The 27,469-nt window shown below is 40.3% G+C and overlaps 1 protein-coding gene across 5 annotated transcripts in view; it reads left to right on the top strand.

Moving 5' to 3' along the window:
* Positions 1-27,469, top strand: part of LOC134204489 (sestrin homolog) — a 128,545-nt gene that overhangs the window by 8,737 nt on the left and 92,339 nt on the right. For 2 of the 5 annotated variants that reach the window (XM_062679306.1, XM_062679308.1), the window contains exon 2: positions 14,678-15,296. The exons of the other annotated variants lie outside the window; for them this stretch is intronic. In XM_062679306.1, the coding sequence (XP_062535290.1) occupies positions 15,246-15,296 (51 nt within the window). In that variant the 5' untranslated portion in view covers positions 14,678-15,245. The remainder of the gene's footprint in view (positions 1-14,677; positions 15,297-27,469) is intronic. 5 annotated transcript variants of the gene reach the window in all.

Raw genomic sequence — 27,469 nt, 5'->3', positions numbered from 1 at the left:
TGTAATCCCTTTCTTTTGCCAAAAACAAAAGTCTGACCAGCAATGAACCTCCATCCATGATCTGAAATACAACAACTCAGATATTACAAGAGCATTATATCTACAATTTTCAAATTAGTTTCGTTCGACAGAATAGAGCAGAATAGGTCCCTCTTGCCCCGTTTGAAGGGGTAAGTGGGTCCCGCAGGTAAATTTATTTATGTCACTACCAATATTTTTGTAACTGAATAAATGACTTACAACACATCTACACTTGAACAACGGAAGCATATAATGATGTATCCGTGATTAATGTATTGAAATACCCTGTTTTCTAAATATGCTTTAGCGATTTTGCTGAACTAGCGTTTTTTTAGGTCCCACTTGGCCCGGGGTACCTTACTCAAATTAATTCATGAAAAAAATGTTACTTAGGTCCTTTTGAAAAGTTAAGCGAGATTTCTTCAAAAGATGATCGATTAAAATTAACAGTGTACTAGTTCGGTTTTTGTTCACTTGGAGCGCTTATCGTGTCTCCGTAAAATCATAGAAGTCGGGTATCTTGTTGCTTCTTGCCATCTTTGATTATATGCAATACACCGGATATCGGACTATCGGATAACTAGACTACTAGAAATGAAGCCTGCGAAAATTCTAGTCCTTGCATAATCAATTTTCATCTGTGTAGGATGAGTCAATTTCCAAAATGCGTCTACTGAATCAATGAAACTCAAATATCATTACATTCAGTGTTGCCAGTGTTACATATATTTTGGATGTTAAACACTTTTCAAATGTTGATCTAGATTTAATATATTCCATTTGTTCGTACAAGTTAATTGAGAAAAGACAAGAGAAATTGAAAAAATGTTTTTTGGGATACGCTAGGTCATCCAAACTGTTTTTGAGGCCAAAGCCAGCAATCTATAGCCACGATAGTACTTTTTACTTTTCGTCAATCAAAGTTTGAATATCTGTTTGGGAGGATTCATCACCGTGAGATTCTTATTTGAAATTTTCGTTGGCTTTTTTCGGTGAGTACATACGCACTAAGCTCAAAGTAGAAGGGAGCAATCGAAAGTAATGAAGAACAGAAATGAAAGATATCGCAAGTGAGCGACAAGTATGAAATTTTTTTTTTTTTTTCTTTATAGAAGGTTAAAGTGTGCAAGGGCCATCAGTGAACAATATTGATTGAAATCGCTGTTATTTTGCCTAACGTCCACCCAGGAACGGCTTGGCTGATAGCGTGGGGACTATCATACCAAGACAGGCTGTCGCTGCCTGTCTTGGTATGATGAGTCCCACATCATCCTAGTGAACAACAAAAAAAAAAAAAAAAAAAAAAAAAGAATATGTTTTCAACCATATCAACAACATTTTCAAGAAGATCAATAGACATGAGCATGAGCATTATGACCGCACAATTCGTAGTTGCTACTCCGTGATTGACTGAACTTGCGAAATTGTACAGAGAACACAATGAATGGGGCTTGGGATTAGCTACCCATTCTCAATGTACACGTTTCGGGAGCTCAAATATATAAAGTCAATAACGGCGCCGGCCACGTCCTTACGGTCATATAGGAATGGAAGGATTGTTAGTCCGACTCTCGTTGCTACTAGAGACCGAGTATACCTCTGCATCTCCACGATTGTCTAGGAAAAGGATATCGTTTTAGTTATATAGGATAATTTATCTGGATTCACTTTGGTGAGCGATACGATCTATGGGATGGGAAATAACACTAATTCGAGTTAAAAGTTAACACATGCACGCCCGGTGGCATATGAAAACTGAGGAGATTCGCGTTTTGGACGCCCGCACGGAAGCGCAGCACTCTGTAATCACTTGCTCGATGGCAACAGCAAACTATTGAAGAACGCGTTTTTTCGACCGCGCGCGACATGCGCATGAGCCACCGAAAACAAGATAGATATTTTATTTCTTTCCCGACGACTAAAACACGCACTGCACTTACTTGTTCGATGGCTACTTTTATTACCGTCCGCGCAATGCAGAACACAATATTTCGGCAGATCACGCGATCGTTCTGCTGTCCGAAACAAGAGAAATCTCGCACTGAACTCTTTTCCAGAAGATCAATAGACATGGTAAAAACTGGCGATCTAAAGACGCTTTAGTAGTTCGTTTGTTTCTCAATGCTCCGATATTGTTCAATTGTAATTATTCAATTGTCCTCATTACATTTCCTGGAGAATCGACAGACATCGTAAAGTAATTGTCGGGTACTCTGGGTTATCCAAAGTGTTCTTGAGTTTCAACCGTGTATTCCCAACATCTCTAGAAAAGCTTACCAGCATCGTAAAACAGCCACGGGATATTTCGGATCAATTAAGTTCAGAACTTAGAATTCTACAGTTGTAAAAGTTTCGTCACTCAAAGTTTCAATATGATTCCATACATATATTCTTTACATTTTCCTGAATACCACCGTATGATAGTTTTGGTATATTTTGGGTAATCTAAACTGTCATTGGGTTCAAAACTTGCTATCAACTGTTGGGGCAGTAACTTTTTTGTCACTAAAATTTTCAATGTACATATACATATTTTACTTTTTATAATTATCACATATACATTAAATTTCACTGTGTCGAGCTAAACTTTGGCAGAAAATTTCGTTTATTACAGATTCTCAGCAAAATATTTTCCATATCAAGAGATGTGATGATTGGGGTTGTGTTTATATTGAGACTTTGAGTGATAAATATTCTTTATTGATTATTTTGTTTATTTATTGTCCTGTCCGTTGTCTCATACTAGGTATTAAGTGTTCAGTCTGTACGACCTCTGGTCGAAGACGGTGTTCCTGTTTTTTTTTTACTATTTAAACCACTGGGAAATGGATTGTCGTTCGGAAAATCACCAAGCGCGTCTGAAAGATCGCCCTAACGAAATCTGAAAGATATGGAGAACTATCGTATGCTACAAAGTTATTTGGAAGGCAAAATATATTATCTTGAAGTTTATTTTGAAATTCACTGACTTAGTAGTCATAGTGGACCAGCTATCCGAAATGCTCGAAGTTTAAAACCGTTTTCAACTTTTACAAAGGCATTAGTTTGGAGTTGTTGGCTAATAGTCAAAAAATTAAGTATGTTGTCTCTGCGATACTTTAGATAAATATCATTTTCTAGATGCTTGTTCGGAACTTCAACATCGATGTGTTGATGGTCAGCTTACACGAGGTTGCTAGCAGGATTAAATGGACGGAATAGGATATTTAGATTATAGCTGCCTTCTATATTGTTTCTTAGGAGATCAATATCATAACACTAACTACCAATTTAGTTTCTCATCACAAACGATACAATCTATTGATTTCCATATCGTTAGTCTGCGATTGAAACCACGATGTTGAGACAAGTTTATTTCGATGTTCAGTTTTCAAAGGAATTAATCCGTTTCTCAAATTCAACATGTTCTATGTTCATCTTTGTCTCGGGCAAATAACCTACGGAAAAATCATTGCGTCTTACGCTAGAGAATTTTTTTTGCCTATTTTATGAGAGAAGGAGGGGAATGTAGGGTTTGAGTAAGTTATCATCAGTGTGTGATTATATATTAACACTTCACCGTGTCATTCGGTGAGAAGTAAGCCATGACTCGGTCGCTCTTCTTGTCAGATCTCTGTGGCGAGCACACGCACCCACGAAGAGCTGCTGTCATCGCATTTCGCTCCAGTCATTTGGGGCCACACATTGATGACCTGGAAATTTACGTTAAGTCATTAAGTCGTTAAGTCAGCTTTAGATTGCTACGCATTTCAAGCTGGTATTGTGCGCATATCATCATGGTGTCAGATAAACGGAATGCAAGCCAACGCCACCATATGTAGAATCTTTTTTTCTGGTGCTCTTTAACCAATCAGATTTGACTATTCTTATGGACCAGTTACCGCTTGTGAGAATTAAAGGATCTTGGAAAGTGAGCTTCGGTTCAACTAGCACAACTCCATGACAATCTCTAAGGCCAAAAGTTTGCTTGGCTTACTGCGCTGCAATTCTGCACAATTCGGTCCAAAGCATTCTAGAGTTCAAATATGGGCTCATGCATCACGCATAGAAATAATCCAGTAACACTTCGTCAGATTCTCATTACGACGGCTGCTATGGACCAATCCCGATAACCTGCATCCGTATGAGCACAGATGTGTACTCATTGGTTTGCAAACACTCTTCAAGCGCCGAATGTGTATAGGGGAAGTGGAATTTTCCACATTTTATTGAAACATCTAACATTTCGGGCAAAACGCCCTAGTGGGACTAATCTACCATGTACTACGCGTCTCTACGTACTGTCCATACTAGAATGCTGATTCGCCGACGCGTGGTGCGTTGTTCCCTAATAGCTGCCAGCTAGAAGGCGTTTTGCCTCATGAGTTTTCCGGCAGCGAAATATCACCACCTTTTTTAAACGTGAATATTATCAATATGAATAAGATTTTCTGCAATTTTTAGAATCCATGAGAATCGTTACAGCTAAGACATTAAAGCAGTCTCTGCTTAGCTAGGGCATATTGCCCCTCATTCCTTCAACGACTTTTTTGACATGATCCGTGACATTGCATGCTCCGGAAAATCAACTTCCACGCACCAAGCCTCCGGCTACGCGATCCCCAATTGCTTTGGACCCCAATACATTGCTTACAGTTACAACAAACCGCTTTACGGATGGTGCAGATTGTTCAATGATGTATGTGATATGTTTGATTTTAATGTTAGTAAACTTGTCTTCAAAAACTAACTTAATTCACCGACTGGTGATACTGCCTTTCTCGCATTTAGCCAAGACACCAACCTTATATGGTGCTTTTATATTTTGATTCCATTTTTTTAATAGTTTTTAAACGCAATAGTCGATCGTTGTCAAATTCAATGGTGATCAACAAGGCTTTGTCCCTGTCGAACGCAACTTGTGAGAAAATCGGTTAAGAATTACTATATGAAAAAGTGGCTAATGTTTTCGGGTTTCGTGTGCACACACACACACATATACACACGGACAGACAGACGTTTGTTTACTACCCCGATCAAGGGTAGTGGGGCTGGGAAGCTGAACCCCGGTCAGGTACCTCCAAAACCGGGGGAGGAAGAACCTGGAAAGGTCCGTCCACTCAGGCAAGACGGTGGTAAGGGGTTACGGCATGCTGAAAGTTCTCAGCCGCACCAGACCAGGGAAATAGAGGGGAATGACGCCTCCTGGACCCTGGTCAAGAACAAGAGGAAACCGAAGAAGTCAAGGGCCGAAAAGAAGGCCCAGGCGAATGAGGGTAGCAAGAAGTCTAGGGTAGGCGCCAATCGCTCCAGGGGCGATGCCCTAGTCATCACGGCGGACGAGGCTAAGTACTCGGATGTTTTGAAGGCGATGAGGAGTGACGTCAAGCTCGGTGAACTAGGCGCCGACGTACGTCGAATAAGACGTACCCGGATGGGCGAGATGATACTCGAGCTGAAGCGGGGCGTCTCGCAAAAGGGCGCCGCCTACAAGAAGTTGGCGGAGGAGGTCCTAGGCGAGACGGTCAAGGTGAGGGAGGTGAATCTAAGGGTTAAAGACCTGGACGAGATCACTGAAGTCGAAGAGCTCGTCACGGCACTGCGGCGACAGTGTGAAGTGGAGACGCCCACCGCAGCCGTTCGGCTACGGAAAGGTCCGGCAGGGACGCAGGTAGCATTGGTTCGGCTATCTGCAGCGGACGCCTCCAAGGTAGTCAAGTTAGCGAGCGTCAAGGTGGGATGGTCGGTATGCCCTGTGCGCATATACGAGCAACCCGAAGTTTGCTTCAAGTGCCTGGAACCGGGGCACAAGCAATGGGACTGCAAAGGCCCTGACAGAAGCAATCTCTGCCGACACTGCGGATTGGAGGGACATGCTGCACAAACCCTCCCAATTGTTTGACTTGTTCCAGCAAAGCTGTGAACAGCAAGCACCCCATGGGGGGTTCGATGTGCCCGGCGTTTAAGCGTGCTGCAAAATCAAAGTGCAGGTAAAGCAGCTGGCTTGCTCGGCTTCGCCCGAGTGTTTGGTGTGCGCAAGTTTAGAGGAAACGGCGGAACACGTGTTGTTCGTGTGCTCACGTTTTCGCGCAATGCGTGACCACATGCTTGCCACATGTGGTCTGGACACTACCCCGGACAACCTAGTTCGGAGGATGTGTAAAGACGAAGTTGGCTGGAACGCCGTTTTATCGGCTATCGCCCAAATCGTCTCGGAAGTCGGAGCTACACAGAAGGTGGCGCGTGGACTCAAGGATGGCTAGTTCAGGCGCAAATAAGAGGTGGTCCAAGCGATCGGAGTCGGCTTCATGGGTCATACCGGTGGTCATGCTCTGTGGTCGAACTCGATCCTTTTATCGAACAAGTGGCCGCGCGAAGAACAACATGGTATCGTCGCTTTCGCGGCGTCGGTCAACCGGGCGGGTTCCGAGCCCGAGGACGGAAAGGGGTCCTCGCCAAGGCTGGGGCAGGCGTAAGCCTCGCGTCGGCAAGTCCCTCTGTGTGCTGGCGAATAGGCCCTATCGCAGAAAGGTCAATTTGGGGTGCACGCGGCATCATCATTCTTGATACCAGTCGTGTAGAGGGAAGCAGGCGCGAAGTCGACCCTGCCCACCTTCCGAGGACATAGGGCGTGGTAAGGCCACCTGGAAAGCCGGCAATGCGCTGGCACGATACCATGGTGTTCTTCTAAAAAAGCGAGTCACGATGTTCGATGCTGCAAGGACACGCAGCTAACCTCGAGGGTGCGTCATGCACTGGCCCCCCTTTGAAGCATTACTTTCTGGTTGTACCGAAGGGACGATGGGCTTGGCGGCAATGGAAACGGTTTAGCTGGTCGGGGATGCAGTCCTGCCTCCCTCATTGGAGGTGGCCCCTAACCCAGCACTTCCTGGTCAACCCAGGATGTCTGTTGAGCAGATTCCCCCTCCATTGTTTAGGAAGAAAAAAAAAAAAAAAAAAAAAAAAAAAAAAACAGACGTTTGTTCAGTTCGACGAGCTGAGTCGATTGGTATATAACATCATGGGTCTCCGAGACTTCTATAAAAAGTTCGATTTTGGAGTGAAATGATAGCCTTTCGGTACAACTTTGTTGTACGAGGAAGGCAAAAATAGGTTTAAGATACTTTAATCTGTGTTGTTTTGAAACCAAAAATATACATAGAAGGTATATACACATACTGGACAGAATTAATGTAGGGTATGATGCCCTTTTCAAATATTTAAATTAGAATAATTTGAGCAAAAAGCAGCCAACTGTTTCAAACTGCAAGGTCAATTACGTTCAAAAGTTCATACAAACCAAAAATCCAAAATTTTACAATTGTTGACAATCCAACAGCCCAGATGTCCGCTGATTTTCGGTAAAATATTGAAGAAATATTAGTAAAACGTCGAAAAACGGTTGAAAAATTACCGTGGGTATGTTTAAATTTCGGAAAAATATTTGCTGAGGTTGGCAAAATAAATATGCATGTATCAAAACTTCTCGCAACATAAATTTACTCCTGCAAATAATTTCACACATCCCATCTAATTTAAAATTCCCATTCGATTATACCATTACACGTTGAGCAAAACATTGTTCAGTCAGTGAATATAAATTTCAATGTGCCTCAAGGGATATAGCAGCGGAGGATCTGGCAGAGAAGCTGCCCAGTTCAGTATTCTCCTCTGTCGTGTTCCTGTTTTGTGGAACACCTAGATGACCAGTTCGTTGGAAGTGATTAAAACGAAAAATCAATTCCGTTTTGTTTTGAATTGGCGTGGCAGCCCCACGCTATGTGCGCCAGATCTGATCAGTGGTGTAGACCGGATGAGTTTAATAAATTGTGAAAGCAATAACTAGATTGTGATATTAAGTTGGGTTTAAATTGTGTTTTCATTTTGGCTGTGGTTCATTTTAAATGGAATCATTTCTTGTTTTATCGCTCATTTGAGTTTTTGTTATATTTTTGCTTTTTCTTCTAACAACGTAAATATTGCAAAATTTTATGTTGATACATTTCGATTGGGTCTCCAGTAGCCTTGCGAGCAAAGGCGTAGGATTGCCAATCCGGAGATGGCGAGTTCGATTCTCGGTTCGGGTCTAGGATGTTTTCGGGATGGAAACATTCTCGACACCCTGGGCATAGTGTATCCATTGTACTTGCCACACAAGATACATACTCATGCAATGGCGGGCATAGAAAAGCTTTCAATTAATAACTGAGGAAATGCTAATAGAATACTATGTTGAAAAGCAGGCCAAGTTCCAGTTGGAATATAAAGCCATATTAGAAAAAGAAGACATTTCGATTTATTGATTATTTTCTATCTAATCAAATTTCGATTAAGAAATGTTTTCCACTGCGAAAATAATATTTTGGCTCAACAACCTTGCGGTTAACAACTGTACATGTTTTGTGCTGTATCAATGTCCAAAGAGGAATGCAGTGCCAACAATAATAAAAAGCATCTTGCTCTTTGTAAAAAAAACTATTTGGGAATAGTGGCATAGTAGGATCGGTTCATTTATTGAAGACAAGTTTATAGTAAAATCTTTTCTTTACCTAAACGCTCCATTAAAAAAAATGATTCAACGACAGAACCAGAATCAGGTCGCCGAGGTGCTAATTGCCGCAATTGATCATCGAATTAGTACCATTCGATTAGATAAGCCTTGACGAACAAATATACCAGTTCTTTCTGTGCCGTCTCTCACTCGCTTGCCTTGTTGGACGGTCCCGCACTGAAGCAAGCCAACAAAGGGGAACAAGACAAAACTTATCTTTTTGTGCAACGAATTTGCACCTTCCAGTTCCAGCGCTCGTATCGTAAATAAGACGCGATAGCTTCCTAATCGACCACCTCCTTCGGGATTACGAGAGACGTTTTTGACGTCGTACTCAATATATCTGCAGGAAATGAACTCAACTAAACGAGCGACAGCAGCTGATTAGCATCCATGTCTGCGATTTCACTGTTGACCTGCATTAGTTGTCTAACGTTTCGAGGTTTATGTAAAACTAATTGTTACATTGGCCGAGAAAACAATTTCTCCTTATTCCAAAAAAAAAAAAACATCTGTTTATTTGTATCTTGACGATGTTGAGAATCTTTCTTCCAAATAATACTCGGATTGTTCTCAGGTTTGAAGATAATTTATTGAGCTTTCAATACGTCAAGTGGTTTATATCAAACATGGTTATTTATAGATACAATCATTCTAGTTTCATATTCTGTATAAGCTTGTCTATGTAATCTACAGTGTCTATATTGTATACAACTAATTCTAACTTCTAAGTTCCATGCAACTCGTAAAGCTTCTTGTTTGCCACAAGAAGCTCTTCGTACATTATTGCATACAATGTCTGATTGGATACAAGTTCTTCCTTCCATAGTCGACATTGGATTGACAGTCGACATTTCGTTTGTCAGTAGTGAGATGTCAGAATGACATCTTGTTTATCAGTATTAGAATGAATGGCAAATTGTTATTGTTTATGTTTCATAGTGCAATCAATCGGATCGAAACATTTTTCTCAACACTTCCCCACAATTTGCACATTCAACATACTAAACAGTTTTCTATGCGTGTTTTTAGGTAACCCCTTTGTAAACGCGTCCGCTGGTTGGTCTACGCTTGGGATGAATTGCAGCTTGAGTTTCCCTCCTTTGATAAGTTCCCGAATGAAAAGGTATTTGATGTCCAAGTGCTTCATTCGCTGGTGTGATCTCGGCTCCTCCGCTATACTGATGCACGGGATGCTGTCTTCCATGATGATGAATGGTGTTGTGATGATATTCAATTCATTGAGAAGTGATGTTAGCCACACCCCTTCTTTTGCAGCAGCGCACAGTGCAATCAATTCCGCTTCACTCGTTGATAAACTGATGGTTGGTTGCCGTTTCGTTGACCACGAAATTAGATTCCCATATAATAGATATGCATATCCTGATAATGATTTTCTATCATCTGGATCGTTTGCAAAATCTGCATCACCAAATCCTACTAATGGGGCTTATCTTCATGTTTTGAGTATACAATTTTTGTGTCGGTCGTTCCCCGTAGGTATCGCAATATTCGTTTTAATCCTGACCAGTGCCAGTCCGTGGCACAGTTCGTATATTTGCTCAAAATGCTGACTGCAGTACAAATATCTGGTCTTGATGTTATCGAAAGGTATTGTAGGCATCCAAGCAATTCTCTGTAAGGCTGTTCGGTGAGTTTTTCCTCAGACTTCGACCATTTGGTGTTGTAATCCAATGGTGTCCCCACTGGTTTGCACTCGGCCATTCCAAATCTTTCGAGAAGCTTCTCTATGTATTGTGGTTGAGAAATTTCTATCGTCTGATTTTCAAAATCACGTACGATTTCCATTCCCAGAAAATGCTTTACCTCCAACATATCTTTCATTTGGAATAACCTTCCTAACTTTTCCTTAACCCAGGATATATCTTCGTTATTCTTTCCAATTACCAGAATGTCATCTACATATAAGATGAGTATTATTCCTTTGGATTTTGACTTGTATATACAACAGTCATTTTTCAATGGAATAAAACCAAGATTTTCGTATAGCATCATCAAAGCGTTTATTCCATGATCGGCTGGCTTGCTTCAAGCCGTATAAACACTTATGAAGTTGAACAATGTGACCTTGATCATTTCCATTTCTTGGGAGTTTCATATAGATTTCCTCGTCTAATTCTCCATTTAGAAATGCAGTCTTGACATCCATTTGATGTACATGCAAATTATGTTCGTTGGCCAGTGCTAGGGCTAACCGAACGCTCTCTAGTTTAGCAACTGGTGCATAGGTTTCAGCGAAATCAAACCCAGGACGCTGAGAACACCCTTTGCCACCAATCTAGCTTTATACCTTCCATCTTCTTTCATCGAAAAAACCCATTTCGATTGAATTGGTTTTACACCTTTTGGTAGACAGTTAACAACTGTCCAAGTGTCATTTTGATGTAATGCGTCGAGTTCGTCTTGAATTGCCAGTTTCCATTCTTCCCAGTCTTCAGTTCTCTTCAGTTCTTCTATGTTTTGTGGAATAACTTCGTTACATATCCCGGCGACATGTGCTTTATAATCTGAATACCAAGTTGGTATTTTTCTTTCTCGTTTACTTCGCCGTAACCCTTGTTGTTCGTCGTCTTCATCTTCTTCGTCTGCGTGATTTTCGTATGTACTTTCATAGTCAGTTTCTTCAACTGATTCTTCGAGTGATTGTTGATCTTCTTGATCTATCTCGACTATAGTACGATCACCGTCTATCGAATCTTCCGCTGACAACTGTTCCGTTCCATTTTCTGTGCCTTCTGACAACATGCTTTGATCAAATCGTGCGTTTAAAATCACGTCTTGATCCGACGAGAAATTATGTTCTTTTGATTCGGTTGACCTAAAATCATCATTGATGATATTAGACTCGTTGAATATCACGTTTCTACCAATCTCGACAGATCGTGTATTTTTATTCCACAGTCTATATCCATTGTTTGCGTATCCCACAAATATCAATAATATCGTTCTTGGATCTAATTTTCGTCGTTTTTCTTTCGGAACTTGTTTGTGTGCTTCGCAGCCAAACACTCTTAAATTTTGCAAACTTGGTCGTCTTCCAAACCACATCTCATATGGTGTTTTGTTTTCATCTACCCCATTTGTTGGGGATCTATTTATCAGATATGTTGCTGCATATAATGCTTCTCCCCACATATCCTTGGATAGCTGACTATCATACAGCATTGCTCTAACCTTTTCCATCAAAGTTCGATTCATGCGTTCACTAACGCCATTTTGTTGTGGAGTGTATGGAACTGTAAATATCATTTGAATTCCATTTTTCTTGCAATAAGTTTGAAATTCGGTATTGGCATATTCTCCACCATTATCACACCTTAGCATAGAAATTCGTGTACCAAAATACGATGAAGACATGGCTTCAAACTCCTTGAATTTCTCAAAAACTTCTGATTTATTTTTCAAAAGATAAACTACCAGAAAGTGTGTGTAGTCATCTATAAAGGTCACAAAGTAGCGGTATCCGTCATACGTTTCCTTTTCCATGCTCCCGCATACGTCTGAATGAATTAATTCAAGCGGCCGTTTCGATCTTGGGTGTTTCATATGTATGAACTTGTTAGCGGTCTGTTTCCTGCTAAACATCCTTTACACATGTCTGCTTTACTCCAGTCTTCCGAATGTATATTGATACCCTCAACCATTCCTTTTCTTTATTAGCTTTTCTATCCCCTGAAATACTCAAGTGTCCCATTCGCTTATGCACAGTCTCTAAACTCAATTGATTTCCAATATATGCTGAACCTTCAGCATATTCAATAGACTTTGCTTCCCAAACGAAATCAAGGTGGAACAAACCTTCAATGAAGCTTCCCGAAGCAATCACTTCGCCCTCATTTTCAAAAATGACCTCTTCATCAATGAAAGTAACCCTATTTCCGCTTTTACTAGCTTTTCTTACAGAAAGGAGATTTTCTTCAAGTTCAGGGATGAAAAAGACATTGTACAATTCAACATTCTTTATTAAATTTTTCCCGACAATGCTTTTCAACTAATCTTCCCCATCTTCGTAGCCCGAAGCTTTTCTCCAGACTTTGCTGTGGAAATCAACACAGGTTTCTCCAAATCTTGGATATCCTCCAGAAGATTTCTGTCGTTGACCATGTGGTCGCTCGCTCCCGAATCTACAACGAATCTTACCCGCTTCCTCTCAAACTTTCTGGCTTTCTCCGCGTTGGTTTTAGTCATCATGGCGATTGTTCTTTTGGGTTCTTCTTCTTTTCTTTCAAGTACTTCTCCTTCTCCTTGGCAATGAACTTCTTCATTAAAGGACATTTGTTCTTGAAGTGACCGATCTCGTTGCATCCAAAGCATCGGGTTGTCGCCTTCTTCGATGCTAGCGCTATGTTTCGGGGTTCCTTCTGAAAGTCTTCCCCGGATTCGGCGTCGAAAACATCCGCTTGATGTCAGTCACGGACTTCTGGCACAACTCTTCATTGGACAGAACAAGCAATGCTCCTTTCACATGTTTGTAATGGTCTGGAATAGCGCTGAGTAGGGCATAGACCTTCTCTTCCTGAGTTATTCCAGAACGCATTCTCTCCAATTCTCTGATTATCAGATCGTATTCGTCGAAGGTTTCCCTCAACGAGTTATGTTTGCGGTATTTGATGGAGAATAACCTCTCTCTCATGCTGACCATGGCAGCGGTTCCCGCCTTCTCGTATGTTTTTACCAAAACATCCATGGCGTCTTTCGCGTATTCCAGTCCGATGAGTTTGTTGAGGATGTCGTTGTTCACGAGCATGACGATCTCGTCCAGAGCCTCAACGTCTTCTTCTTTTCGTTTGTTCAAACGCTCCATCCTCTCCTTCTTCCTCTCTTCCGATTCGCCGGGAACTGGGGCATAGTATTCTTCTTCAATCGGTGTCCTGACCAGCGTATGAGCTAATTTAAGTTTAGCCAACCTGTGCTCAATACGCCACTTCCAGGCTGGAAAATTGGCCTCCGTGCCATCAAAAACATTGGCGCGGTCCCCGCTGAGCAGGACGCCGGTGATCGGCATGGTGCGCTCGAGAGTTCCCCTCTCGTAGCCACCGCTCCTGCGTCCACTGCTGCTCGCCGAAGTCATTCCTTCTGGTTGCTCTCCAGAAGCGTCTACCAGGCCAGAATCGTCCACCAGTCCAGAATCGTCCACCAGTCCAGAATCGTCCACCAGTCCAGAATCGTCCACCGGTTCAGAATCGTCCACCGGTTCAAAGTCTTCCACCAGTCCAAGATCGTCCACCAGTCCAGAATCGTCCACCAGTCCAGAGTCGTCCACCAGTCCAGAATCGTCCACCAGTCCAGAAGGAAGTCTGTGTCCAACGGTATAGTACGACCGTTACTGCCAGTTAACCACTGGGCCCATAACCATTTGTTGAGAATCTTTCTTCCAAATAATACTCGGATTGTTCTCAGGTTTGAAGATAATTTATTGAGCTTTCAATACGTCAAGTGGTTTATATCAAACATGGTTATTTATAGATACAATCATTCTAGTTTCATATTCTGTATAAGCTTGTCTATGTAATCTACAGTGTCTATATTGTATACAACTAATTCTAACTTCTAAGTTCCATGCAACTCGTAAAGCTTCTTGTTTGCCACAAGAAGCTCTTCGTACATTATTGCATACAATGTCTGATTGGATACAAGTTCTTCCTTCCATAGTCGACATTGGATTGACAGTCGACATTTCGTTTGTCAGTAGTGAGATGTCAGAATGACATCTTGTTTATCAGTATTAGAATGAATGGCAAATTGTTATTGTTTATGTTTCATAGTGCAATCAATCGGATCGAAACATTTTTCTCAACAGACGATATCTCAACGGTAAGCTGACTTCGTACTTGACACGCCTCTTCAAAGTCAGAGACAAAAATAAAGTAGTGGAATTATATTGTACGACGCACGACCTTGCCTGCGCTTGCCAAAAATACACCCGTACTAAGATGCTAGACATTATCGTGCTATCTCAATCATAAATCAGAATTCAAATCAAAAGTATTGTTTTTTAGTTGTTGTTGTCGTTGGAACGTTATTTTTCTATTGCAATGGACACAATATTTATCTAGCCTCATTGAAGTAATTCCTCAACTCTTTTATCTCTATTTTCGTCCGTAGGCATTATCTGCGGTGGCGTGAGCAGTATCGGTCACCTTTCGGATTTGTGGCAGATTCAGTTGTTTTGCAATACGGTTGGCGTTTTGTTTTACAACGACAGTCACTGGGCGCGAGTGGTGGATAGAAGCGATACGTTAGTGCAAGCACGACTTGACGAAAACAACAATTGCATCCACCTTCAGCGTGTTTGTCGTTCGCGTCCGATCAGAAGAGCTGTGGTTGCTGTTGAGACGTGGTGGGAGATCATCTGCGGGTTTTTGCCGTTTGAGTGATTTAAGTGCCGTAAAGAGGGATAAGGAGCAGCCATTTGTGAAACACAAAAACAACAATTTTCCGCTCTTTGGCCACCGTAGGTTTTCCTTTGAGTGGTGAGTGAGGTGTATTGAACCCTGATCATTCCCTCATACGGTTTGATAAGAGCCTGTGTGATCGAGCGTAGGACCCTCTGATGATCGTGGATCGCAAGCTAGTGGATAAAAAGCGGAACTTGCTTTGATCGGAACAGAGATTGCCGTAGATTTTAGGTTTGGATCTGAACGTGTTGGTGGAACCCGGGGCAGGAGTCTCCATGTATTCAATGGTGGATTGCTACAACGAAATGGGTCAATTGGGACCAGAGGTGAGTTATAACGATTTTGTTGTGCTTCGAATCAATCCTTACAGACTGATGTATTATTACTAATCATTGTACATCAACGATGCGTTATGTACTCGAATGTCATCATCAGGTACTAGTTTTGCATGACAACAATAATCAGAAAAATAATCGCGCTAGCTAGACAAACAACACCCATGATAACAAGCTCCGTCCAATATTTGCTGTATAGGGCGGACGGACGGTGGACGCGCGGTTATGACTATTGTTGCTAGTACTCTGCCTGACCCAGTCTGCTGCCATTGGTTGAAGATAACAGCTGGCACACAAATTGATTTCGTAGGACGTTTTTTTTTTTGCTTTTTAACCAAACATAGATTTATTCATGTCTGCAACATTTGGTTAGCCGTCATTATGTCCCATTTGAAAGTTAGTATTTGATGAGCTCCTCCAAAGTTATTATTTAAGCATAGCTGCAATTTATGTGTTCGTATATCTAATGTCTCGCACGTCCCAAAGCCAGTCAATTAAATAATTCCCCACTTGAAAAAAACTCTCGGACAGTTCTGGAAATTGAACCCTACTACCATTAGATTGGCCTAGCTAGATCATTAATAAATGATGTTTCATCTGCATTATGGTCAATTGCTTACACAATGCAATTTTAATTTATTCGCTCCTAGCTCGATATGTTTTGATGAAATTTGATGCACCTCTTTTAGATTTGTAGACATAATACCTAGCTGTTGATCGGCTATTTTTATTGTAAAACATTGCAATTAGTCCTAGCAAACAATCTCATGGGGCGAGCAACTTAATGTACATTTTTTACTATTCCACAAAGTTTCTTGACCCCTGCACTGAATCTGAAGGATGATATCAATCAGCGACGACAGTCTGGATAAGGGTTATCTTCAACAATGTTGCATTCACTATTCCCATGCAGACGTACGTGTTGATAACGTTAGGTGTACCTACTCAAGTGAGCTAACCGATTGCTATCAGATTGCTGAAACCATTATGGGGTTGTTTCCAGGCAGAAAGTGCTAGAACGCGGGGAACATCGACATTTGGTGGTGAACTGAAAGTCATGCAACAGTTGGCGAATAATGAATCGTAGATATTTTGATAAGTTCATTGACATAAGGGCTTATACGCCAACATTGCTTAGCATTTTATGTCATGAAAAATATTCTTTTCCTTACTCTTCAAAAGTTTGTAGTTAAGTTCTATCGATCATCAGATTTGCAATCGAAGAAAGCTGACATGAATGTAAAACATGCACTATTTAAAACATTTTTCAAAATTGTTCCAAATTTAGGTTGATTTGGGGCTGAAGATCAATTTAAATTCGTACTTATAATCGTAACAGTATCGCTAAAGTTCCACCGGTAATTAAACGACATACGTTTTGGATGCTGGATGCCCGACGCCATTTTGTATCCAAGATGGTATACCAAGGTTCAAGATTGAGGACTTCAAGTGATATATCGAAATTCAATTCAAGATTTAAAACCGTGCACTATATATGAATATCTATCGACCAGGATTAATTAGTAAAATTGAATAACTATGACTATGAATAACTTTTGACTCAAATCCCGAACTTGACTCATAATCCAAACACTCGCATTTAAAAGACCATTGCAACCTTTTTCGCGTAGTTCTTTTCATAGGACCTAGTTTGTAATCTTGGTCTTCCATATGGCAAACCGATGAAAATTTTTGTTTCGGGACGCTAAAACGACGAATATGTGTGCAACATTTGAGCTAAAACGGGATTATATATGCTTTATAGTGTCGCCGTAAGCATAACTGTCCCATATGGGTATGAATTTCATATCAGTGGTATATCTTTCACTGTTTTGCCTGGCAATCATTACCGATGAATGTTATAATACCAAAAGATTCAGTTCGACGAATTAGCCAGCTTTTCATATAGTAGATGATTCTTAACCGATTCTCTTGGTACCAGTTGCATTCGACAGGAGACAAACCCTATTTGATGACTATTGAAATATTCACGATCGTTCATGGCGTTATAAAGTTATGAAGAAGATGGGGTACCGCCCCAAGAAGAGAACTAGGTCCCCAGACCTTACAGAAATCATATCGTAGGTCAAGTTGGACTATACCCTGAAGACAGAAGATTTTCCAACCAGCTAGCCTAGCAGGCAATTCCTCGTCTTCCCATATTTTCGACATAATATGGTCAGAACTTTATACAGCTGCTCACTGACATGTTTGAGAATTTCAGCCAGGAGCTGGTCCTTCTCCGTAGCCTGTGTTTGGCTTTTCTAGCTTCATCTAGTGTAGGCAACTCCACAGCTTGTCCGTTGTCCTCTATTTTTTAATGTTCCCAGGATTTGAGTTCCATTCTATAAGCACACGCAGATATACCACAAAATGGTTCCGGACCTATAAATTGTCGAGACGAACCAAGTCTTGCCAGCTTATCAGATTGTTCGTCGCCTTCAATGCCACAATGACCGGGAACCCAATACAGGTTCCCTTTGTTACGACTGGTCAAGGTTTGGAGTGATTGAACACATTCCCAAACAAGTTTAAACGTGCATGTTCAGCTTATTTAAAGGCGTTCAATGCTACTTGACTATCAGACATTATGCAAATATTGAAATGCCTATAATTTCGACATAAGCATAAATTGGAGCATTCCAGAATAGCCTGAACTTCAGCTTGGAAAACAGTTGGCCACTTGCCCATGGAAATCGAAATATTTAACCCCGGGCCAGTCACGCCTGCTCCAACTTGATTGTTCAGTTTTGAACCATCGGTGTAAAACACAATTGATCCTGAGCGAAGATTTGGTCCACCATTTGTCCATATACTTCGCTCAAGATTAATTACATTAAAACATCGATAAAAGTTGTATCTTTTCCTCATCCAGTCATCATTGTTAGTGATCAGTGAGCTGATACTTATTTTATTTAGAATACTAAGATGTCTTTTCAGGTCACCTTCGAAGTGGTTCGAATCTTTTCTGATCTTCAGAGCACTCTTCGCAGCTTCTTATTGAATAAATTAATCCAGAGGAAGCACATGGAGCAAAGCGTCTAGTGCTTTGTTCGGCGTGCTTCTCATTGCACCCGTTATGGAAAGGGTAGCTAATCTTTGAAGTATTACCAACTTCTTTGCACTACCCTTTCTTTTGTTTTAGACTTCCATATTAAAGCGACATATAACATTCTAGGTTTCACAATCGTCGTATAAATCCATTGAATCATTTTTGGCTTTAGTTCCCACTTTTTACAAAAGTCGCCTTACTTATCCATAAAGCACTTGTAGCTTTGCTAATTGCTTCTTCAAGATATAAGTTCCAATTCAGCTTATATTACAATAAAAATTTCTTGAACATACAAAATAAACAATTAACACATTGAACAAATTAAAAAACTCAAAGGTGCAGCCCAATCGGGTTGTACGCAAAGGTGACGTAGTACTACGTAGCTATACCAATAAATACCCTCCATATTTTTCACCAGAATTCGTGTAAATTTATTAGCATTGTGCAAACTGCTCGGAGGTCAACCGAATCAAGAAACTGAAAGTAGCTCCCAGTTGGATGAACCTGCCATGGAAAAGGAACGACTCATCGGCCGCATCGCCACTGAAGCCACTCGCCTATCTTTCAGTGGATATCATCAGAATCCTAGAAGACATTATGCTCAAAAGTGTCCGGAATAAAGAAAAAATAAGCAGAATCGGAGGTGCCGCGAAACCAAACACAAATATATTAATTTGCAACGTTCGACTTCCGCACGCGATGGAAGCGTACATGCATCGTTTTCTATAGCGCTGGTGGCAAAGTGAGCGGGACTTCAAGAATAAATTACAAACAGTCCTTTTCAGGATTGTTGTTGGGAAAATTTTTTACCCAGACAAACAGACTGTTCGGCTGTTTAAACGACAATGACGATTTTGGAAAGATTTATTGTTTTTAATAATGCGCCATTTGAAAAACTAAGGCAGCTAAACGACATTTTCCACTAAGGTGGCGTCTTCATCGATTTGGCCGTCGTCGACGGAAAGTGAAATTTTCTGGCAAGATTCTTTGGTTTTGTTTCGTTAGTCATTAGAAATGATATCGACTTTTTCCGGGTTACCATTGTTTGGGGACGACAGAAAGTTGCCCTTTGGTAGCACAACCGCAAGCGCGCGTCGGATGGAGATGATGCAATGAATTTGTTCAAATGGATGGCGTCAGTAGCAGTCAAATGGAATTTCCTCACAAGATTTTGATTTGTTGTTGAGGTTGAATGACGACCACCAACGCAGACTTCCACCACCAATTCGATGATTTTCCTTTGAAAATGGCACCAGAGCGCCTTCGTGCTGCTGTGTCCGCTCCGCTGCATCCGCTCTGCGTAAAACCTTGCTCAACCGCTCTCTGCGGAATCCCGGCTCGCGCGCACTGGAAAGCAGCTTTCTTGTATTCAATTAATTAAGCCCGTTAGCTCCGCCCTTTTGTGATCTGATATTGGTGTAAATATAATGTGCACTTATAACGATTAACAAAGGGGCGGGGCTAATGGAATTACTTCATTAGATATAAGAAAGCTGCTTTTCGACGCGCGCGAGCTATTTTGATCGGGATTCCGCAGACAACGGACCGTTCCAAAAATTACAGATTCTGAAAATCCTTTTAAATTGTTTCGCAAGATTCTGAATTTGGTTATGAGGTGTTGGTTATCTAAGATGCGTATTGTTGCGAGGAATAACAACAAAAATTTGACTCAAGACGAAGTTTCTTCATATTACAAAACATTATCTCTTGGCATCTGTCTGTCCGAGCGACGTTCACCGATGGGTGGTTGCTGTAGATAGTTTCCCCTAAGATGGCGTCTTCATTGATATCATACAAAAGCCACCATTTTATACAAAAGAAGGTTGATCCGACTATCCGAAATAAACTTTCTTCAAAGTGCAACACTCAATCGTTAATACCGAATTTGATAGCGCGTAATGAGATGATGCAGTAAATTTTAATGAATGGAATCACTAACAGCAACCAACCTACCACGCCAAACCGAATGCGGGACTTTTGCGCAATTAACTCTTTCTTTTCATAAAATGTTGGTCCTGAGAAGAACCAATTTTCTTTTCCTAATTCCCATTCCAACAACTAACTGCATCCAATCGCTTGTCGACACCTTGCGTTGCAACTGTCCGACCGCCACTTGATGATTTTTCGCTAAGCCTCCAAAGGGTGAAATAATTTTTCAGCATTGCCGCAACCGCTCTCTGTGGAATCCAGATCAAAATGGCTCGCGCGCTCGAACAGCAGCTTTCTTGTATTTCATAAATTAAGCCCGTTAGCCCCGCCCCTTTGTGATCTGATATGGGTGTGAATATAATGTGCACTCATAACGACTAGCGAGGCTAATGGAATTACTTCATTAGATATAAGAAAGCTGCTTTTCGGCGCGCGCGAGCCATTTCGATCGGGATTCCGCAGACGACGGATCGTCCGGAGGATGACATATTCTAAGAATCCTATGAAATTTTATCGCAAGATTCTGAATGTGGTTATGAGATGTTGTTTATCTAAGATGCGTATTGTTGCGAGGAATGACAACGGAAATTTGACTCAAGACGAAGTTTCTTCATATTACAAAACATTATCTTTCGGCTTCTGTATGTCCGAGTAACGTTCACCGATGGGTGGTTGCTGTAGATAGTTTCCACTGAGGTGGCGTCTTCATTGATATCATACAAAAGCCACCATTTTATACAAAAGACGGTTGATCCGACTATCCGAAATAAACTTTTTTCAAAGTGAAAAACTCAATCGTAAATAGCGAATTTGATAGCGCGTCGGAGGGAGATGATGCAGTAAATTTTAATGGATGGAATCACTAACAGCAACCAACCTCAGTTCAATCAAAGGTAATTGCCTATTTTCGGGGATTAAACCACCCGACTTGGACGTTAATTTACAATGTTATGAAAACTCATATGTGAATATGTACGTTATGTGGAAGATAATGATTTGGAAAATGTATTGGAGGTAACCACTTTGCCTTCGATGGGACTCGAACCCATGTCCCTACAGCAACCAACCTACCACGCCAAACCGAATGCCACCGAAATAGTCCATTTTCGCAATTAACACTTTCTTTTCATAAAATGTTGGTCCTGAGAAGAACCAATTTTTCTTTTCCCAATGCTACTTTTCAACTAGCTGACACCACAATTTGTAATAAATTTTCAGCATCGGCACTGGCGGTGCGGGATCGCCATAGTGCTATTTTATGGTCAACCCTATCTTCATATGAAACGCTGGTTCGTTGAGGTTGAACGATCTGCAGCAACACATCGAGCACCACCACCAATGCGATAGATTTCCTTTGAAAATGTTACCAGCGCTTCCGTAATGCTGTGTCCGCTCCGCTGCGATCGCTTTGATGCGCGTGCTTTGCGTGAAACCTTGTTCAAACTGAGGATTAGATCCAAACCAGCAAGTGATTGATTTTTGATGTCTGTGCTAGTGATGCATGTACGTGATTGGTTGGTTGACGTATTTTAAAACTTTTTATCAATTATCAATAATAAATAGTTAAAATCAGCATTTTCAAATAAATACGAAGAAGCGTTGACTCATCCTTGATCGAATGGTCCAAACAAATTGAAAATCCATCGAGAAACGGCTTAGATATTGAAGTATAAAGTCTATCATATTTTCGTGACGATTCCCGATTTTCGCAATCGTCAAGTGTACCCCAATATAGAAAACACACAGACGTAGTCCTACGTCAAAAACTTTCGTGTTGATTTTATAGGAAAACAAATTATTTGTTCCTATCAGTAAGTTAATCTCTGTTAAACATGTTAAACATTCCACTAAAAAGCTCAAAATAATTTTCTTATTAAATATCACTTAGTAGAGGTGTCTATCTGGTTTGTTATTATCAACAAGGGCCAAAGTTATGAAACAAACACATGGGAGTGCCCAAAATCTAAACAGTTTGAATTTTATTTCTCACTAAAGTAGATAGAAATGCTTACGGTCAAGATTTGGTCGAATAATGCATATTCCTTTTATTCGTTTTCGAATCTCCGCTGAAAAGATTTGCCTGTGACTTACTTACTTACTTATGGATCCCGACACCTCTGGTGGTGCCTGTGCGCCAAACAAATAAATGCTGGCAGCTTTAACCCTCACCTTGACTCACTTAGTTCAAACAAAGGATTTGTTCAAATCAGTAACACTGGGTTCTATTAACACTTCGACTGAAAATCACTTACAATAGTGATAAGAACTTAACTTTGATGATTGTACTTTTCAGTCTTGATGTGTCACCATGTGGAGCGCATTGGTGGATTGAAGCGAAGCTCTTTGTTTTAATCGTTTTGAATGTTGACTTTTTTCCCATTACAAGTCATTTGCAATGACACTCTTTGTGCCTGTCCATTCGACTAGTACCTAGTACCATTAGTTGTATTTACTTGAAGCGATACATGAAATGTGTTTCCCTATTTTAACGGTAAGGTCAGGCTCATTAGTAGATAACTCTGTGTTTGTGCACAGTTAATTATTCCCTTACACAAAATGGCAAACATAGGGAGAGTAATTGGACAAAAGAGGAAGAGGCAATGCCTACCAATAAAATATTTACGAGTCATCACTGAGCATCGACAAACAACTGCCAGAATGTATGCCTACCGAGAAAAGGTGTCGGCTTCCTTCGTGGAGAATCAATGTTGAACTTCTTTGCACCATCCCGACGTACCTAGAAGGTAATAATGGGTAAGGCTTTATGCGATTCCGGTTCTCCTAATTGGTAATGAAGGTTAAATAGACTCCTTCTAAAAGTTCAAAATATTTGGTGCTATAATATTTACAATTGATTCATTCGATAATCAGGTTTGTTTTTACTAAATTTATATTAAGAGCCAATGGTTGAAAGTGCGATGAACGAACAGTCTTGTTGTGTTGAGATGACCCACAAAATCTAATTATACAACTTCAACTTAATCTGGGTAATCAATTCTATCGCAGCTCTCTGGCAGAACAACAACACACCGCCAACGCTTTCGACGTAAATATCTCGTATAAGGCAGTCAACAAGCTCTATGAACTGCACCTTGCCCTCGGCTCGTCCACTATCGGCCCTATATTCCCGTGGTCGGCGTACACTACACTGCCATGTAGCTGCGAGAGTAATTTAAATAAAGTGATTTATGATTAATTGTTTTACCGCTTGATTGAACCCGGGCGACGATCGACGCCGTCATAGTCAACAACCATTTTCTGCATTTTTCAAGCTTTGCGTTCGTGTTCACCTCACCGTCCGTGTCTATTCTTGATTCTCCGATACATCTAGCACCAGCTACTCTTAGCGCTGCTACTAATTGCGTGAGAGGGATTTTGTTATTATTGGACATCGGCATCAAGCGCGATCTTTCGATTAACATATGATAAAGCCTAGAATTTTATGCGATTCGTCTCCGTGAACATGGATCAGTGTTTGGCTATCTGGTTACATTCCTTGCAACATATCCACTTGCCATAAATTTTCACCGATTGGCTCAAAATTGGTTTGGCATATTTAATCAAAATAACACTTTCGCCTACATGTTAGTTTATAATATTGCCCTTTGTTAAAATTTAAAACTTGAGGATCTTTTCAAAACGCAGTCCTCGGCTCAGCTCACAAGTTTGTGCCGAAGCAGCCAAAGTGCCGGTGACGGCGACGAGTGCCAGAATTATTATTCTCTTGAGCTGTCAAATAACTTAATACAAATATAGGCGATAGAGTTCAGGCGCAGAGCAACGACAGCGTGCGATGGATGGCGAGCCGCGAAGCGATAGTGCGATGATGCGTGGGGTGGTGGTGACGGCCGGCCGTTGTGCGAGATGAGCCAAGCCTGCTTCCGCGGGTGTCCCTCTTCCCGCAAACCAATTTCTGTTTGACTATATTTTTTTTTGTATTATTTTCCGTTGTTCCCGTTTCTAGGTCAATTGAATTTATTGTCGGTAATGAAAATTTTTATAACGAACCCCATTGTACCGGATTCGAGCCTGTTGACGGTTGTAGATTGCGGTCTGTTTGGACGTTTGAGCATTTGGTTAGTGTGTAGCAGAAAGTAATATCGATCACATGATCATCTATTCTGCATTTTTTTTCACGAAATGTCAGTAAACATTGAGCAGCTATTTGACAAATATAAGAAATGTTTAGTTTGAAATTCGATGCACAGATGCTTCTGAAATTGCTCCGGAACTTCTTCCGTGTAATCAAACTAGAAATCTTAGAAGAAAAATCATTCGTTTGTCCCATCATTTAACACCAGTTTAAAGACATTTTGTATCACATGGCCTTATTTACATATGATTCAGACCTTGTTCAAAATATCCGATCTTCCAGAAATCAAATCATGAAGGTTTTCAGAAGCCGAAGACTGTCTCCGATTACAGTACTTTGCCGTTTTTGGCAGCATCTGATTTTTGACTCCTAGTCTAGAAAATTTTCAAAACGTGTTTTAAAACGGAACCAGATCATAAATGAAACCCCAAATATTGTTCGATTGTTCGTATTGTTCGTGTGTTGCCAGAAAAGGAAGGGACTGTAACAGCATCAACAGTATCAAAAGTGGAAACATTTAACTTAACCTACAGACAGTAGCCTCTTGGCGATCCCACATATAAAAAGTCGCGTGTTCAACACAATATATACACACCTACTTAATGAACTATTTAAACGAAAAGTCAACCCACTTCCTTCGTGGAAGCGGCAGTACCCTTTCTAAAAATAGTTCATAATTCACCGCAAATTGCTAATCTGAGCCATAAATTATTAATTCAGCAAACAAAAGAGGACACACGTGCGTGCTACGGTTGTTCAGGTTTGTGCGTATGTGCATATGTGTATGCGCGTGCGAACTACATTTCGTACACAGTTAAGTGGATGTATCCAAAATGAAGTATAAATTACTCAACCAATAATTGAATTTAGTTCATTTTATTTTTCAAAGTTTTCCAAGCCATTTTCTATTTTCTATCAACACAACTTTCAGTTCAACTCAATCTCGATCTATTGCTGGTAGATGAATATTTTTCATGTTTTAGACGAATACTTAAACAGTGAACTCTCCCTTACTCGACATTGAAGGGACCTTAGAATTTGCCAGGTATCGAGATAGGGAGCACATATATGTTTGCCCGAATGCCTTCTAGCCGAACAGTGAAAATTCGTTTTTTTTATTAAGTGAGGTGAGAAGCGAGATGTTCGAAGTGAATCGTGAACAGCGAGAACTGAGCAGTGAGAAATGAGATGCTCGAAACGAGTACAGAGTAGTGAGCAGTGAGTACTGAGAAACGGAAGAGAGTATTGAGTAGTGAGATGTGTGCAGTAACATGTGAGTAGTGGAAAGTTAGAAATGAGAAGTGAGAAGTTGATAAGTGAGATGTGATAGTTTGCAAAGTGAGAAAAAGGATGTGAGAAGTGAGAAAAATAATAGCAAGGGGTGAGAAGGAAAGATGATAATTATGAAATGCGAAGCGAGATGTTGAGAAGTGAGAAGAAAGTGGAGAGATATGAGACAGAAGTAAGGAGGAAGACAGAAAAAGGAAGAAGAAAAAAGAAAGAAGGAAAGAGACAAAATCACATTTTTTACTTCTTGCTCCTTGGTACTCACTTTTTACTACTTCTTTCTCACAACTTATTTCTCACGTTTCATTTCTCGCTTTTCGCATCTCACTACATACTTCTTACTTATTGCACATCTCGTTTTTCACCTCCCTTTCCCAACTGTTCACTTCTTACTATTAATTTCTCACCTCCCACTTCACACATCTTATTTCTCACTTCTCATTTATAACTTCGTATATCTCACTTCTGACTTCTCATTACTTTTCCCTTCTTACTTCTCACTTCTCTCTACTCGCTTCGAATTTCTCACTAGTAACTTCTCACTTCTAACTTCTAACTTCTCACCTCTCATTTCCTACTTGTCACTTTTTACTGCGCACTTCACACTTCTAATTTCTCACTCTTCACTCCTCATTTATATCTTCTTACATCTCACTTCTAACTTCTTATTTCTTACACATCACTTTTCCCATCTTACTTTTTTTCTCACTACTCGCTTCGATCTTCTCATTTCTAACTTCACACTTTTAACTTCTCACTTCTAACTTCTCACTTCTCACCTCTCATTACTCACTTCCCCTAGTCACTTCTCATTTTCTACTTCGTACTTCTCACTTCTCATTTTGCACTTTTCATTTCTCACTTCTCACTTCGAAATTCTTACTTCTCACTTTTAATTTTTCACTTCTCACTGTTTATTTCTCACTTCTCACTTTGCACATCTCACTTCTCATTTTTCACTTTTCACTTCTAACTTATGACTTCTTATACCTCACGTCTGACTTCTCATTTCCCACTTATCACATTCCAACTTCCAACTTTTTACTTCTCACTTCCCGACTAGAAGAGCATAACAGAAACTTAACACAATTGTAACATATTGTGATATTTATAACTTATTTTGATACAATTTTGTTCTTAGTAGCCATTATCTTTCAAATGTTGTAACAAGATTTTATCATATTAACATTTAAAAAATGCTGAACACCGAATAGCCCAACAGTAGGCAATTAAAATGAATGTAGCAAAATCTCCCAGCCATAGAAGATATCACAACGCTGATATAATTTGAAAAGGTTGCCTAATTTGTAATGTTGTACCACAATTTGAAGACCTATCGCGACCTGTAAAAAAATCCAACTGCACAGAAACAATATATTTTGTATCTTATTCTGTTATAAAATTCTAACAAAATATGTTATTTTTATGATAAAATTGTAACAAAATTTGATAGTTTTTTGTTTCCAGTAGTGTAATTTCTGATAGAAATTTAGATATTTTAGCAACATCCTGCACCATGTTCCTAACACATTTTATTTTAAAAATTTAGTATAACATAATAACATATGTTGATATAATTTTGATATGACCTTCTAGTCGGGTTCTCCCTTCATACTTTTAACATCCCAGTACTCACTTCGCACTTCGAATTTCTCACTTTGTATTTTTGACTTCTTACTACTCTTTTCTCACTTCTCGCTTCTTACTTCGCACTTCTCATTTTTTACTTTCCACTTCTCACTTAGAATTTCCCTCCTTTCACTTCTAACTTTTCACTTCTCACTTCTAACTTCTTATTTCTCA

This window comes from Armigeres subalbatus, unplaced genomic scaffold, assembly GCF_024139115.2.
Source record: "Armigeres subalbatus isolate Guangzhou_Male unplaced genomic scaffold, GZ_Asu_2 Contig623, whole genome shotgun sequence".
NCBI classification, from domain to species: domain Eukaryota; kingdom Metazoa; phylum Arthropoda; class Insecta; order Diptera; family Culicidae; genus Armigeres; species Armigeres subalbatus.
Note: the sequence above shows the minus strand (reverse complement) of the source record. Positions and strands in the feature narration are given on the sequence as shown.